General features: G+C 47.1%; 1 protein-coding gene across 1 annotated transcript; it reads left to right on the plus strand.

The window, feature by feature from the left end:
- The first annotated feature begins 1,010 nt into the window (after positions 1-1,010).
- Positions 1,011-15,794, plus strand: CHRNB3 (cholinergic receptor nicotinic beta 3 subunit). The gene is made up of 6 exons (XM_027745185.2): positions 1,011-1,356; positions 4,950-5,101; positions 6,140-6,184; positions 12,128-12,237; positions 12,463-13,345; positions 14,218-15,794. The coding sequence occupies exons 1-6, from the start codon at positions 1,314-1,316 to the stop codon at positions 14,350-14,352; spliced, it is 1,368 nt and encodes a 455-aa protein (XP_027600986.1). The 5' UTR covers positions 1,011-1,313; the 3' UTR covers positions 14,353-15,794.
- Positions 15,795-17,352: the final 1,558 nt, after the last annotated feature.

Here is a 17,352-nt window from a genome sequence, read left to right on the forward strand (position 1 = left end):
ATAGGACACTACAAGAACGTTACTTGTAGCAGCAATGTGACTTTGAACCGCACTTAAATGACAACTTTTTCATTACAGGAAGCTGAATATAATTTGATAAGGTTACAGCTGACAGTTATCAATCCCCTGTGAGGAGCTTAGATAAGGCAAATCTGAATCACATAGCTTATGACTGTACCAAAATCTGGGCCACTGCAAGAACTGAACCCAATGTTGCTGAATAAAACCCAGACTTCCCATATAAAAGTCAGCAAGCAATTAAATAGCCAGTAAGAATAAATCAAAACAGGAAGAGTTTTGGGCCGGGGGCAAACTAAAAGAATCCTGGACCCCTCTTCCTTGAACTTGAGAAGTTATGGGGTAACTGTTCTTTTGAAAGGGATAGCAAAGGGACTTTCATTTGAAAAGAAAACAGAGAAGATCCTGATATCCTTTGGCAGAGGAATGGCAGAAGAACAGGAAAAGAGGAATGTGCATCCCTTTTTATTATCAGCGATTTCTGGCTGTTTCTGAAAGAAGCCCTGTCCACAGTGTCACTGCGGAGGGCTGACACTTACAAAGGAACTGGCTAAATAACCAAAGGCCCCATCACTCTCATTGCTAAACACAAGACCCCGGGCAACATACTCTATTAAGCTGTGTCAATGATTAGTACTGTGCAAGCACTTCTGTGCTGTTGTCTGTGATGTTTTGTGTAAAGGGTGATGAGATATAAATTTAGAAATCAGCTTTGCCTACCCACCTATATCTTACTGGCATTTTTTCCCCCCAAAATCCATTTTATGGCTGTAAAATGGCAAGTGTAGTATGAAAAATGAATAAGCTAAGTTAGGTCTGTAGGGAGTCTGCCTCTATTATTAGACCAACTGATACAGCTGGAGCAAACAGGAAATCTTTGAGGCATGTGATTTATCTTCGGGTTTGATCTGCAGCCTGTTTTTTTTTTCCCCAGCTGTAATTAGCAGTATAGTGAAAGACATTTCTTCTCCTTAAAAGACTTGCCTCTCTTATACTCCTAGACTGCAGTGGCTCTAGCCACCCAAATACTGCCACAAACAGATCAGTCAGAGTTTAGGACCCAGAGCCCTGTTTTAGACTTACGGGATGTGACAGCTGACTGAAAATCAATGAAGTGTGATCTACCGAGTGTCACAACGAGGGCAAGATAAGGCTAGAAAGGTACTGCCTTGCCTTGCAGACTCAGCTGTCCCCCTTGGTTTTCAACTAGATTGTTTTAGTCCCCTAGTAAGATGAGACCGATTTGCTTCTGAAAACAGAAGATCAGATTTGAAGGAGAAGCCGCGGCGGTGCCCATGCTGTCCCTGGTGCTCTTTGCTCTGTGTCTGAGCCACTCAGGTAGGTGTGATTTCTTCTTCTTACAAGATGAGCTGCAGGTGGTCAAGATCTTTTTTTCTACCGGGCTCTTAGCTTTGCTGTTTTCTGGGTTAAGGTGAATACTGGCTTCCCTTGGTCCTCCTCTAAATCAGGTTTGACTAGCAAAAGAGGCTTATATCGGCTGCTGCCTTTGTGTTGCAACCACAGGCAGTTTCACAACAAGGTTTTAATAACTGGTGGCAGAGTGGTTGTGGGCTAGAAAGTAACAGAAAAAATCCTAAGCTTGACTCTCACAGCTAAAGGAAATCACAGGAGAATCTCCATCACCAAGAGGGGAAACTGAAATACCTCAGGCAAACTGATGAAAGGCTAATTGTCCTGTCTGTATTTCTTGGGGTGTTTTGCACATTTGTTTAGAAGGCTTCCTGCCTCAACACTCCTGTTCCTGCACCAGTGCAGAACTGCTACTTGCACAGACCACAGAGAGAAACAAAAACATGGGGAAGAGTGGGGATGGCAAACAGTGCTCGGGTACTTGCATACGTGGTAACCTGCCAGGGAGCTCCCCAGCTTTTGCCTCCTCTGTGCACCAGTCAGGGATGTATCTGTCCTGTGGCTGTTTCTCTGTTTTTTTCAAAGGCAGTGCTACTTTGTTCAGTGTTTTCTCCGTGGCATTAGCTGGCTTCTTCATCAGATGGGTCTTGATCAAAGAAACTGTTAGTCTATTTTCACACTTGACATGTCTTACTTCCCATTAATAGCTTCTGCTTTTAAATTGTATTTGTGCAGGTACTGAGGCTGCCTTACAAAGGCAGCAACCTTCTTCTTTCTGACTTAATTCTTTGTGAGACTTCTCTTTTTCACTCTTTTGTGTGGCTTCCCCAGCAGATGAGAATCAACACATCCATCCCCCAAAACAGCTTTGTCACCTCTCTTCTATACCCTCTTGGAGCATTAGGGTTCCTGAACTTTGTGTGAGGTGTGGGCTGTGAAATGGCACCATTTGCTTATGAGGGATGTTGTACACATCCACGGACACACAGGGTGTGTGGCTGCATGTGTGTGTGCGGGAAGTCATACCCAAATAAACCCAGAGCAATGTGTTCTAGCATTAAGACAAAGCTGATTTTGATTCTGCATATTTAGGTGTTATGGATTTTTCTATTCAATGTCTTTTCCATTAAATTTCCTGTTTTTAACAACCATATATTCCTATGGAGCTCCTAAAGGGAAGGTGAAAAGTTTAGGAGACGGAGTCTCTGCAGAGACTCTTATGTGTCAGGGGATTGGACCACTGAGGTTGTGGGTAGTGAGGAGGAAGAAATGTGTTCTTTCTCCTCCTTTGGTTGTGGATGCAATGCCTATCTGGCATGTTTGGGCAGCCAATCTATTTTCCTAGGATAGACCCCACACTCTGTCCTTAATTTGCTGTGATGGAGCTAGAAAAATCCCTGGCATGAAAAGAGGCCCTGGTACAAGCAGAAGGGACATTTGTGGTTCCCAGCTGGAAATAGAAGACCTCAAGGGCTTGTGACAAAGGGGCAAGGCAAAGGGTGGCCACAAGAGTTGCTATAACCTGTATTGTCACCTGCATGAGCCATTCCTGGCTGTGGGACAGGGCAGGTGGAAATGAGCTTGAAAGCTCCCTCTAACCAGCCAGCCTCTGTCCCCCCCACGGGATTAGTAACCCCACCACAGCTGCACTCCAAGCACAGGGGACAAACACAGCTTATGCTAGAACATGTGACAGGAAAGTTAATTGTCACCCTGTGTGAGTGGCAATCATTAGATTTCAGTGTTTATAGCTCCTCAAAGAGGAACAGTCATTTGCTGTGTCTGGAAGCTGGGGACGGCAGTGTTGCTTGGACCTTGTGCTATCTTAAGAGAATCCAGACTGCATGAGGGAATGATTTTGTCCCATGGAAAGCTCTGGCATGAGAGCAGGTTTTTGCTTTAGGCAGTCCTTCAGCTGTGCTGCTTGCTGCCAGGTCTTGCCCTGCCCACAGCCTCAGACAGACCCCGCTGAGGTAGAGGAGGCTGCACAGCCTGTCTTGCCCAGGAGATGTGCAGCAGCTGCTGGGGAAGGGGAAATGGATAGAGACAGTGGTCTGTGGTTATACTTTCTTCCATGCATGTGACAGAGCACTACCCTCTGCCTCCTGTTTTCTCTCTGGACGAGCTGCTGGGCTCAGATGCCCTCTCCTCTCTCCCTGAGGCATAGGGACCCTTCTGGGGGCTGCCTTGACTCTCATGTTTGCTGCACAGTGTGTGTGAGCCCATTAACTGTGCCCTCCTGCCAGGGCTCTCCCACAGTCCTGTCCTTGCACTGTCCCTCGGCCATGACCCTCTGCCTGCAGACCCCTCCTGCACCTGATGGCTGGCAATCCAGGCACAGGGGGCTCACCCCGGGGCTGGCACGGCATGAGCTGGGCCCCGGGCAGCACCCTGTGGAATCCCCTTTGACCGCTGACACAGCAATACTGGCTGTCACCCCAGCAGTATGGGGTCAATCAGCAGGAGCTCCTTTTTCCTTCATGGTGGCTTTGAAGAAAGGTAAAATCCCTCTCATCCTTGTGTGCTGTGTGTACTCACAAGGGAAGGGGAGGAGGTCATGTCAGGACCTTGGCATCACAGGGAGTGGGGATGAAATTTTAGGAAGGCTGGAGGGTCTGAACTGCCCTTCCCCTTTCACAGTAACAAGGAGAAGGGAGAGCATGGTGTCAGTGATCGTGGGAGTCCCAAGTCTTGCAGGTACAGCCTATCATGCCTCTGTGCTTGCCTTGCTTGCCAGGGCAGACCTGGCCCTGGCTGCATCATCCAGCTCCTGCTGCTGCCAGATGAGCTCCCTTTGCTTTTTGATATTGCCTACCTGCCCCACCTGTCCACTGGGAGAATTCAGCTTTCTGGATGATTTGCTGCTATCCCCTGGTTAATCCCAGAAGGAGGATTCACTTTCAAGTCCTGCATGAGGCTCCCTCAGGCTTGTCTCACAGTGAGGAAATCCCACCACCCCAATCCTTGTGCAGAACAGCCTCCATCTCAGAGAGGCCACAGAAACTGGCCAGGTGCAAGTGAAATTCCTGGACCCTGAGTTGCCCACAGTGAATTGCTGCCACAGCTAGCCAACTGGGGTTTGCCCCACAGTGACCAGGTCTCCCCTGTGGCTCCAGCTCTCTGTCGTACAGCATAGATATCTGAAATATCAGAACACTTTCTCAAGGTGTTTTTTTTATCAGGCTGGATATTTGCTACTCAAGAGTGAAAGAGGGAACCTGATGTTCTGAGCCTGTGGGTCTTCTAAAGAGTAATAAACAAGAAAGACTGGGTAAGTGTGTTGTCCCAAGACAAAAAGGCCACAGAAAATATAAACCTAGAACAGAGTCAGTGCTCTGGACTGAAGGGGTTTTTTGTGTGTGTATCTTGTCTTTCCATCCTCTTGTTCTGGTTCTGCTGAGACTCCGTGCATCTGAATTCCTACAGATTTTACTGTACAAGACAAGAGCTGCCCAGAGGCAAATTTGTCTCACATGATCGCTCTGCCTCACTCCTTCATGTCGTGGCTTTCTCCATGTCTGCTTTCTGGCATGTCCCCACTCTGTGTTGTTCTCTTCCAGACGTGGATGCCTTCAGTTCAATCGCTGAAAACGAGGATGCGCTCCTCAGGCACTTATTTGAAGGCTATCAGAAATGGATCCGTCCTGTGCAAAACTCCAATGACACCATCAAAGTCTTCTTTGGGTTAAAGATATCGCAGCTTGTGGATGTGGTAAGTGTTGCATCAGGCTTGGTAAAACACTCCTTCTTTTATGGAGAGCCATGTATCCACCTGGGAGGGCTGGTGGTGCCATTGGCTTTTGCCTGCTCACGCATGAAATGCACAGTGATGGTTGGGCAGCAAAAGGCCGAGCGTGATACGGTGCTATGGCCTTCTGCCCCACACACAGCATGGGCTGTAGGACTCATTTGTTTTGAAGGAAACCTGAAGGTCCTTTTTCCCCTCCTGTTCTCAGGAAATAAGGCCTAATGTCCATCAGGTTTTTATCAAACAACCCATGCCAGACAGTCCCTGGCATCTGTGTTTGCAGTTTAATGACAAGGCAGGGTGGGCGAGAAAGAGTAGAGCTGGTTGGATATTATTCATCCTAAGCAAGCTTGTCTCCAGGCCAAAGGCAGTTCATGTCTTAACCCAGCTGGTTACTCAGATAAAACTCTAGAGGCAAAACAGTCAATCCCATGTTTTTGCCCATGTGGAAATTTTCCCTTCCCTTTCCACTGCAGTGCACAGCAGAATTTCCACAAGGCCCAGAGGTACCCACATAACAGTGTGCTCCTTACATCCCTCAGCCCCTGGCAGTGTCCTCTTGTGCTGTGGAAGACAAACTCTAATTTTGTGCTTTATTTACATATTCAGGACAATGTTTCAGCTTGTATCTTCCCAGACTCCCTCTAGGTTGAGCAGTGTGGGGAGCTGAGCCACCCTGTGAGCCCACAGCCATGTGTGTGCGACCTGACACCACTGGCTGGCTGAGCCCTTCTGCCTCCCTGTTTTTTGGCATGCGATGCCTTTGAGCTCCTGTGAAATGCCAGACCTCCGTTTTCCAGCTGCAGGAGCTCCCAGTGAGAGCAGGGACAGCACCCAGGAAGTCAGTTCATTTCCCCCAACAGTGACTGAAGAGCCCAGGCTCACGGGGAAACAGGACCACAGGGATCTCCTCATCTCAGCACAGGGTAGGACTCAGCGGGCTAGGTCTGCTTCTACTGTCTGTTTTCATATTGCAGTCCTCTCTATCTTGTGTCACCCTAGGATGAGAAGAATCAGCTGATGACAACCAACGTGTGGCTGAAACAGGTAAGTTAAACCACATCAGATCTCCCCTTTCCCCATGTGGGGCTACTGACCTGAGTGGCCATCCCAGTCTGCTGCCCACTGTGTCATCCATCCCATTTCATGGTGCTGAGTGGCCAGAGAAAGGCTGCATCATGTTACCTTGCCTGAAATTTTTACTTCAGTCTTGTCACTTCAGAAAATGCATACAGAGACAGAAAAGCAGGCAGGTGGGCCTTTAGGACATAGGGTACCCTCTTTTCCTGAGCTGCACTCCAGCTCTGTGCTCAAGCCAGCTGTATTTCAGGGAAGCAACACACCTGATACTGCAGTGGCTATCCCTGGGATGTTGAGTGTGCCCTGAGGGACTATCCTGTCTCAGACTTAGAGGTCACACAAGTACTGTCTCCCTTGCCTGAGGTAAGAGTGGTGCCTCAGATAGCTTTCTTCTTCATTCTTTGGTATATGTAAAGAGAAAGAAAAGGCCAGCATGTTACACACACACCCATACACCCTTCTCCAATAAAACCTGTAGCAAATTAATCATATCTCTCTCACATAACTGGTTCTGGAAGTGACAGTGATTTATACAAATGCAGGAACGGTGCAAGTTGAACTGCTAGGTCTCTTTTTGTCTTCAGTCCTGAAGAACACTGCTGTTGGTTTAGGTTACATTGCACCAGCTTATTGACCTTGTGACAATTATTTTAAGTCTCTCAGCCATGTGAGTATCTACAAACATGTCAGCTGATCCCAGGCTGAGGACATAAAAAACGAGCTGCACTTGAAATCATGCCATGGAAAAAGGTCCCTGGGGGTCCCTGGGCTGGTGGAGGAGAAATGTGGCTCAGATTTTGTCTCAGTCTGGGTCCTGTAGTGCTGCAGTGAGTGTGAGCTTCTGGGTGGAGCGAGACCCCTAAAAACTATATGGACATTGTGTGCAAAGATGCTCTCCCTTGAAGAGGGAAAAGCTCAGGGTTCCCCTCACTACACGATAGACAGGAATTTCTCCTTTTGCTGGAGGAATTTGCCTCTGATCCAAATCCAGATGCTGAGAGCCTGCCCTAAAATATCTGTGGTATTACATTTTCCTCACCTTCAGCTGCAATTGCAGAGCCCCTGTTGTGCACAGGGACAGGTCTTGACTTCTTTACTTTGAGTATCCACTTGGGCAGACAGCAGAGCCCTTTTACAGAGGTCACCCCTGTGCCCTCCTCTGTCCTGTCCCCCCTCCCATCCACTCTCCTCGCAGGCTGCAGCACCCACCTTCCCCTGCAGATCCAAGCCCTGCAGCCTGCAGCTGTGAAATCAACCCATTTCACCCTCCTCATTCTCTTTGTTCCTACAAGTGTCCCCCGAAAGATTTTACAGCCTTTTGCAGCTTTTGATAGAATATTCCTGGGTTTGGTTTTCTCCTTCTTCTTAGGGAAGAGCTGGCTGCTTGCTCAGTCTAGGACAGCAGTCTCATGTGCCCCAGGGCAGCCTCATCCCTCTGGTTGGGTGATGTCTTCACCTGCATTACAGTGGCTGCAGAGGAGGGGGACCTTGACTCCCACCAGGAGGCCAAACGCAAGTTCAGACTGTCCAAGGGTATTAGGTCTGAGAAGCTAATACAGATAGGCACCTGCCAACTCTCTCTCCATTGCTGCTTAAACCTACGTGGGAACATTTTGGGTTAACCCTCCCATGCTGAGCACCCTGTTTGTATTGCAGCAGTGACTTCCCAGTGTCACAGCCTGGAGCTTGGGTCACCTCTCTTACTGTGGCAAGTCAGGTTCTGCTGGAGGTTACTCCAAACATGCTGCAGACATTAGGGACGTGCCACCATCCATTCAGTGTCTCTTGGGGTGGAAGAGAACCAGGGCACTTTGTCTGATCCTTTTACCTATGCTAAAAGAAGGATGTACCCAAAAGTGTGCACTGTAGACACACTGACTTCTCTAGAGGCCTTTGGAGGCTGTGCTCAGATTTTAGCCAGGGCAGCTCCCCAGGGTAACTCAGCCCCAGGGTAACTCAAACTGTGATTTTCCAGAGTTGCTGAGCTGGGCTCTCAGGAGTTGGTGCTGTTTCTAATACCCCTTCTCAGCCTGATGGGCTGAGAGCATCAAGACCCAAATGAAATGCGAAGGGAGCAGAAAATGAGGCACAGATTCTGATTTTCACACATTCGGGTGGCCCCAGAACGTCAGGCTGTGCACTAAACACCTGTAGCCTGACACAGGTATCCTGCTCTGGGAACTGTGCATTTGTATAGGCTTAGTTTGAACTTGTCCACATGCAATCCACTGCTTGGGAGATTATTAGAGTGCATAAGCACAACATCTAGGAAAAAAAGCACATAAAACCAAACAGAATTAATTTGTTTTTTCATTTGGGTTGGGAAAAGTGAAAAACGCTAAAACAAACCAGAACTCTCTAATGACAGAGGGACATTAGACATTCTCCTTCTGCAGCTGCTGGGTAGGTGAGGGAAGTCTGTCCTTCACCCTGGGTGTTTGAGGTTGAGGGGGAATCACAGCCATAGAATCACAGAATGGGTATTTTTGAAAGGGACCACTGTAGGTCATCTGCTCCAATCTCCCTGCTTAAGCCCTGTCATTTTAGAGTACATTGCACAGGATCACATCCAGATGGTTCTTGAACGTCTCTAGTGAGGGAGACTCCACAACCTCTCTGGGCAACCTGTTCCAGTGCTCGGTCACCTGCACAGTAAAGAAGTTCTTCCTCATGTTCAATCATGTGGAACTTCATCTACATCAGCTTCTGCCCGTTACCTCTTGTCCTATTGTTCATTACTGAGAAGAGCCTGTATCCATCCTCTTGACACCCTCCCTTCAGATATTTATATAATTGATGAGGTTCCCCCTCAGTTGTCTCTTCTGGAGGCTGAACAGGCCCAACAACCTCAGCTTTCCTCATAGGAGATATGCTCCAGTCCCTTGATCGTCTTTTTTGCTCTCTTCTGGACTCAATTCAAGAGCTCCATCTCTCTCTTGTCCTGAGCAGCCCAGAACTGAACACAGCTCTGGATGTGCCTCACCAGGGCAGAGTTCAGGTGCAGGATCACCTCCCTCGACCTGCTGGCAATGCTCTTCCTAAAGCACCCCAGGATCCCTTCTTGGCCACACAGACACACTGCTGGCTCATGGACAGCTTGTCCACTGGGACAGCTTGTTCTCCACAGAGCTGCTTTCCAGCACGATGGCCCCCTACCTTTACTCGTACCTGGGGTAATTCCTTCCCAGGTGCAGGACCCTGCATTTGTCTTTGTTGAATTTCAGAAGGTTCTTTTCTGCCCAACTCTCCAGGCTGTCGAGGTCCTTCTGAAGGGCTGCACAGCCCTCTGGGGTGCTGGCCACTCCTCCCAGTTTTGTGTCATCAGTGAACTTGCTGAGGAGGCATCTGCCCCTTCATCCAAATAATTGATAGATAAGTTAAATAATTCTGAGCCCAGTATTGAACCTTGAGGGACACCACTAGTGACAGGCCTTCAATTAGACCCTCTGCCACTGATTATGACACTCTGGGATCTGCATTCAGCCAGTTCTCAATCCACCTCACTGTCCTCTCATCCAGTTCACGCTTCTAGAGTTTGCCTACAAGGATGTCGTGAGAAACAGTCAAAAGCCTTGCTGAAGTCAAGGTAGACAATACCCACTGCTTTCCCCTTATCCATCCAGGTAGTTGTTTCATCATAGAAGGCAATATGGTTAGTCAAGCATGATTTATTTTTAGTGAATCCACACTGACTACTCTTGATTACCTTCACCATTTCTCTGCAAGAGTCTGACTTTTCTTAGGTGGGCAAAAACTTAAATCCAAGGATTTTAATTTTTTTGTTAAACTAAAATATCCTTATGCTCAAGATGGTGGGACTTGATGAGCATGCAGGCAGAAACACACAAGGTGCAGAGAGGCTTTTAGTGGTTGCTAAGAAAGTATCTGGACTCAGGCAAACTATGGAGTAAACTAAGGGTCGAGAATCTGGATCCTGTGTTTCTTGGTCCACTTTCTATGGGTTAAGCTCTTGAGTGACAGCACAGAGATAGGAATTTGACAGAACTGGAGAAAAGAAAGAGCAATTAGAAGGTCTAGAGCAGCTTGGAAGAAGGGGAGAAGAGAGGAAGGGGCCTGCTGCCTACGTGTCAGCATAGCCCACAGGGAGATTCCTATTTTTTCTAAACTGCTCAGCTTCAAAATCTGCACACATCCTATTTTCTGCTCTAGTAAGAAGGCATACAACCATTTGCCTTGCAGACATGAAAGAGCACTTTAGCTGGGAGAGAAATCAATGCAGGGCGGGGAGAAGCGAGGAGTGTTACAGATGCAGCAAATAACCCAGGCCAAGGGCCTGCTCCAATTCAACTCCAGAGGGATGATTATATCTCCAGGTGGGTCACAGGGTATTTACTGCTCTTGTATTAATGCAGGCTACAAGCTGACTGTGTTGGCTGCTGCTATCAGCCCTGACTAGCCCCTTGAATGATGTATGTTTCCAGCCTAAGCCTTGTTGCACCTATTACAGGAAGTGTCCAGGACATCTGTGAGACTGTGACCACTTAACAGCCCAGGCTGCCGTAAACAAACCAGCCTCAGTGGTGTTTTCTGTTCCTGATGCTGAGGCTGAGAGCAGCAATGACTCCTCTCTCCACACCTGAACAGCTCCCATCCCTTCTTCAGGAGCAAGGGGTGGAAAGCCATGCCTGATACCTGATACCAGCCATTTGGGCAGTTCAGAGAATAGGTGCATATCTCTTCTGGTGCAGGTAGTGGGGCCATTAACTCTGCCGTGGTGTCACCCTGAGCAACTGCCTCCTTTGCTTGTGCCTTGTGCCACGTTTTAGGAGGGGTCTACCAACCACCTACCCTTGACCTTGGGCTCTATCCCTTCCCTACGCCTGGAGGACCAGGATGTTCACTCTCCCTGTCTCTGTTTAGGTCTCTGCTGAGGCTCTGGGTCGCTGTCACACTGCAAAGGGTTGCAATAATAAGTGTCTGTAGGTATAGCTGTGAAACACATGTGGAATCAAAGAAGTAATAGGGGAACAACACAGTGGAAGAGGAATCAGAGAGTACAGATTTTTTGGTTCTTCCTTAAGTTGTGGAGGAAATTGTCCAGGGAAGGCTGAGGCCCCCACATCCCTGGAGATTCCTTAGTGCTGGAGCCTAATGGAAACTGGTTCATCTTCTGCTTCTTGGTTTTGGCCGCAGTCTACAGGTCTTGTGTCTTATTGCTGCTGTTTCTGTGGGCAAGTGAAAATCCTCATCAATAATGAACAGAGATCAGAGAGCTGATTTTCCACTGCATTTCCATGGTAATCTCCAGATTGCTGGAACCACTTTTTTATTATCTCTCCATCTGAAAAAGCTGCAATAGTGTACAGGTCTTTTTGATGAAAGAAAATGATTTTTTTGCAAGGATAATGAACACAGATATTAGGTCCTGTGTTCTGTTCACGGATAAAAGCCATGTCTCCACTGAAAAGTGAATAAAGGCCACCTCTTTTACACTTAAGTAGTAGTAACCATGCCACCTGGCTCTTCTGTGGGGTCTGTGCCAGCCAAAACCACCATGGGCTGGTCCACAGAGGGAAGCAGAGGTGCTGTACTAAAGTGAAGTGGCTCCTTCCTTTTGACTACCCTCAGGTGGGCTGTGCAGGATGGTAGGAGAAGTGAGAGTCAAGTGCCCTCCAGGAGTGCCTACCTTGAGGTTGCCTGCATCGGGATGGGTTTTTGGGTCCCAGCTGTGTACGGAGGGGCAGTGCTTGTGGGAATTAACATCCCCCAGCCATGCCTGTCTGGCATTCCCTCTGCGTCTGAGCAGCCTTACACCAAGCTCTGCCCGTTGTGCTGTGCAGGGGCAGGGGCACAGCAGGGGCCCTGCAGCACTGGGGGAAGGTAGGAGCTGGGGGAAGGAATGAGGCTGCTACATATGAGTGGGCAGAGGACTCTGTTGTTTTGTTACAGGAATGGATGGACCACAAGCTCTCCTGGATTCCAGAGGAATACGGTGGGATCACTGCTATCCGTGTCCCCTCTGAGTCTCTGTGGCTTCCTGACATTGTTTTGTTTGAAAAGTGAGTAACATGGTTCCTTGCTCAGAGCTTAGGCCAGAGCTCGGGCAAGGCATGTCAGCTGCCATGAAGCTTGGATGTGCTGACACAGGGCTGCTTCTTTAGGCAGCGTGAATGTTGGCTTCCCTTGTGCTCCGGGTAAGGGATAAAAAGCAGAGCTGAGAGGTGGTAGGACTGGGGCAAACATAGTCCTGAACTTGGTACTGTTTCTTCCTATCCAACTCCCAGTGCTGATGGACGTTTTGAAGGATCCCTGATGACCAAAGCCGTGGTGAAGTACAATGGAGTGGTGACCTGGACACCACCGGCCAGTTACAAGAGCTCCTGCACAATGGACGTGACCTTCTTCCCCTTCGACAGGCAGAACTGCTCCATGAAGTTTGGGTCGTGGACATACGATGGCAATATGGTGGACTTGATTTTAGTGGATGAAAACGTAGATAGGACAGACTTCTTTGATAATGGGGAGTGGGAGATCTTAAATGCCAAAGGTATGAAAGGCAACAGGAAGGACGGACTGTACTCTTACCCATTTGTCACTTACTCCTTTGTGTTGAGACGCCTTCCCCTGTTCTATACTCTTTTCTTAATAATACCTTGCCTGGGATTGTCTTTTCTAACTGTCCTGGTGTTTTACCTACCTTCAGATGAAGGGGAAAAACTTTCACTGTCTACGTCAGTTCTAGTTTCCCTCACCGTTTTCCTTTTAGTGATTGAGGAAATAATCCCTTCTTCTTCCAAAGTCATCCCCCTGATCGGTGAGTATCTGCTCTTCATCATGATTTTTGTGACCCTCTCCATCATTGTGACCGTGTTTGTCATCAACGTCCACCACCGATCCTCAGCAACTTACCATCCCATGGCTCCCTGGGTTAAAAGACTCTTTCTCCAGAAGTTGCCTCGGCTGCTCTGCATGAAGGGCCACGTAGATCGCTACTCCTTCTCAGAAGCTGAAGAAAAGGGAAGCACCTTGAAATCAAAGTTTCTGGGGAAGCAGAAATACAGGCAAGCAAAAGACAGAGAAAAAATTGTCGTTGCCTTTCTGGAAAAGGCCGCTGACTCCATTCGGTACATTTCCAGGCACGTTAAAAAGGAGCATTTCATCAGACAGGTAGGTGAAGGACAAGGAGAGATCACAGTATCCTTGATAGCAATAGCTTGCAAGTTCTTTCCTTTTCTGCATGCTTTTCCCTTTGCCTCTCTTTCCTGCTCTCACCTGGGACGTGTTCTTCCTTGGACCTTGATAAATAATATGGGTTTTGGGACAACACATTGCTTCAAGGTGAAGTGTATTGTGATGTGAGAGTCCCAGCTCTTCACAGATGCAAGAGGCCACAGTAGACTCTCCTAGAGGAAATCCTGATTTGGGATTATTTTAATAACCTTGTCCTGTGTGAGTTTGGGACACATGCGAATCTGGAAGCCTCTGAACAGCCATTTTTAATGAAAAGGTCCCTTGAATTCATTTAATAAATAGCACTGTTGTGTGTGCAGGGTTGTGCCAGCACTAGCAATTCAAAATTCCCCTCCTGCATGTACTCAATCCGAGTCAACAAATCACTTAAGCAAACACAAGCCAGTCGAACCACTTGTGCTCGAAGCAATGCCTGCGTCCAAGCGCTGTGCCAGAGCTTCGTCCTGGCACTTCAAGGGAAATGCCGTTCAGTGAAATGAAACCCAGTTCGCTATAAAGCCACCTTCAAGCTTTAAGTCTGTAAACTTTCACATACCCACCTAGCTAAAAGCTTTCACACAGGCTGAAAAAGTCTGATTACCATGTGCGTAGAACTGTGGAATTGTTTTGGAGTTCTGGGTGATTTGCAGCTCTGAGTGCTGAAAAGGTGATCTGTGTCAGTTTTAAGATACAGCACGCTACAAACTTCTAATTTTAAAAAGAATTTGGGGAGCTGAAATACATGTAGCAGTATCAACAAAGTACTAGGCTTGTTATGTTTATGTTTGTCTTCCCTCTGTCCTTCCCAGGTTGTACAAGACTGGAAGTTTGTAGCTCAAGTCCTGGACCGGATTTTCCTGTGGTTATTTCTTGTGGTGTCAGTGACGGGTTCAGTTCTCATCTTTACACCTGCATTACGGATATGGTTGAACAATGCTTTGTAGAAAATACAATAAGTACAATGCCAAGGGATGGTGGTGCCTTCAAACTTAGTCTGTGTTGTACAGGAGGGGAAGCAATAGCAAGAATGAGGGAAGGTGATGTTTGATTGTGAGCATTGACCAGTGCTTTCAATCTACATATAACTCTGCCAGTTACAGATTTTGCTGAAATCAGAGAAGGGCTGGGTGCACAGCCAAGTCCTAAAGTAAACTGAGGTTGCACATCTGGGTTATAATTATTTTGTTGGTAGCTTGGTTATATTACAATAAAAGCTAAGATTCTTAGTTAAAATTGGAAATAGTAGTTCTCGCACAGTGATCATACTTGAAAGGCAGATCTGCCAGTTAAAATGCTACTTTGTAACAGAAGTTACAGTAGGAACACAAATCTGTACTCAGTTATCTATGTTCCCAAGTAAAACCCACAAAATCTCTACAGGTTACTTTATGCACATGTCAGAACTGATGATTGCATAGCATGTGCATCAGAAAAAGTACAAATACTTTTTAGAGGGGATGTTCAAAACCTTGGTTCTCCGGCCTCACCTTGCAGCAGGATCAGCTCGACAGTGGCAGAACCTGCATTCTGCCCAGCCTTCCTGGCATGCACACCTCATCTCTCATCTCAGCCATCAGGAAGCTACCAGGTGTTACCCACTGTTCTGCATTACTTGCAATTTTGCTTGCTGCTCAACCGGAGGGCTGAACAAGTGAGGGTTTTCCCTATGTTCCACACTTAGAAACTATGATTGTCTCACCTGCTAGTTCACAAGACAAGTGGAAGATCACCTGAAGCATATGGCTTGGAGGAACATGGTTATGCTGCTCCTTAAGGCAACAGTGATGTTCCTGAACAGTTTGGTTGGGGGGGAAGCCGCAAACATTGTTTTTGGCAAATGAAACTTGTGGTTGTTGCAGGAGTGGCGTTTCTCCTGAGTGCTGTGGGGTGGGCTGGTTACCAGGAGGATACATCCTTGGATGTTGGCTTGTTCATGTTTCCTGGGCAATTCAGAATTTTATTCCTTTGATTCACTTATATGGGATCCTCCTGCATATTAGAAACAGCTCTTAATTGTTAAGTGAGATGTGACAGAAAACACACAAGTGAAACTCTTGAACACACAGGTAAAGCTCTCACCACTTTTACTAGGGCAGTGTTTTCCAACTTGGAGTGCTGTAGAAAATCCCATTCAGAACTTGCAAATGTTTTCAAGGCTAGCGAGGGGTTGGAGATCCAGTTTTTGACTATCTAAATGTATGTAAAAGCTTTAGGCAACCTTGAAACTGTCTCCCCAGGGATGCAGGTGAGAAAGTGTTAAAAATACATAGAGGTATTCTTGTGCTTGGGTTTTGCATGCATGCCAGACCTCTGTCAATTAATATAATCATAGAATCATAGAATCATAGAATCGATTGGGTTGGAAAAGACCTCCGAGATCATCGAGTCCAACCCTTGGTCCAAATCCAGTCCTATCTCATTGTGTCAATGCAGAAAATTCTGTTTATTTGTGCAGTTATTATTAATAAAGATATATTTAGTGAATGATTCCTGGGGTGAGAGTGGTTATACACTGGGTTTTGTTGTTGATTTATTGTCAGCAAGGCTAGATTGTAGTCCATTTAAAAAGCCTGGTCTCAAATCTGTTCAAACAGAGGTGTCACATTCTTGGAAAGTCCTCATAATATTTTAGCTCCGTATGTGAGTTTGAGCAAGGAGCAATCAGATCTGGTCATTGTATTGAAGGAACCTAGAACAAACCCATTTAGTTTAGCATATATAGATAGATGTCTTAACATAAGCACTGGTATAAAATTTATGCACGTTGACCTTTCTACCAGCTGCTCCTCTCTTCTTGTGTAAGTTGCATTTGTTCCCCTGGCTGGTACTGTGAAATATCCATAGGGAAACAGCCAGGAAGCTCTTCTTTCCAGTATTTACAGACTCTTGAATTCAAGTAGTGATAGGCATTCCCTCTGAGCACTGCTGCCAGGAGGCTGTTAGCTGGGATAGATGACAACCTCCTCTCCCAGGCAAGTGCTTCAGGTGTTTATCCGACAGATGTGTCTGATTCCAGGCTGCTTTGCCTGGCTTATGCTGGTAAAGGTCAGCATGTTCAGGTGATTGGAGTGTGAGGTGTGCGAACATTGCACGTGTGTGGCTTCCGGACTCCAGTCTTCTTAGCATTGCATCTGGGACTGCTGCCTCTGTAGTCTCACTACTCACTCCCTTGAGCTGACTGTTCCCAAGCTTCTTTAAATCCCTTTGCTGCTGGCCCACAAAAACATTCAGTGTGTTCCACACGACGAAAACACAACTAGGAGAACATTTGGGCAGACAGTCCTCCATCCACGTGCTCTGCCAGCAGATGGCAACATTGCAGATTACAAATCCTAACAAAAAGAACCGGCCAGCGTGTGCCTTACTACTCTCTCAACATATGGGTCCTCGATTTCTGGGTACTGGCTCACCTGTCAGCGTCTGGGATGGCACTAGCTCTACTTGTAGCTTTTCGTGTTATTTCAGTTAGAAAGTCCTGCAACAAGAGCTGGGGCAAGCAGAAATGTAATTTTTGTGTGGGTTCTTCCATGTTTGCTGATGCAACTTTCTCCAAGGTGACATGCTTATCATGTCCCCCATCCCCACTCTCTTTAATCAGCCAAGTACTTTCACAAAGCTGACAGGAGTACATTAGGCTCCCAGTCCTGAATGCGCCAAACACAGCTGAAAATGACAGAAGATATAATGGGAAATAGTTAACTCAGAAAGAGACAGAACATTACTTAAGATACCAGGCTGATGAGCACAGAGAGATGAGTAGTTCTGTAAATGACAAAGTGAGGGAGCTGGTGCTGAGGCATAAAGGCTTCCTAACTGGAGATGAGGAGCTGTACAACTGGGAATGCTTTGACAAAAAATCAGGGATTTTGCTGAAGTCAGATTATTGACTATAGGGTAGTAGCTGTCATGCTTAAGACACCTGTGCAATACAGCTTCCACCACAA

The sequence above is a fragment of the Pipra filicauda genome, unplaced genomic scaffold (assembly GCF_003945595.2).
Source record: "Pipra filicauda isolate LSUMZ 115617 unplaced genomic scaffold, ASM394559v2 scaffold163_size1657671_pilon, whole genome shotgun sequence".
NCBI classification, from domain to species: domain Eukaryota; kingdom Metazoa; phylum Chordata; class Aves; order Passeriformes; family Pipridae; genus Pipra; species Pipra filicauda.

Coding starts and splice junctions, on each gene's coding strand:
- CHRNB3 (XM_027745185.2), top strand. CDS start 1,314: ATGCTGTCCCTGGTGCTCTTTGCTCTGTGTCTGAGCCACTCAG. Junction 5,102..6,139: donor TATCGCAGCTTGTGGATGTG/GTAAGTGTTGCA, acceptor GTGTCACCCTAG/GATGAGAAGAATCAGCTGAT. Junction 12,238..12,462: donor GACATTGTTTTGTTTGAAAA/GTGAGTAACATG, acceptor TCCAACTCCCAG/TGCTGATGGACGTTTTGAAG.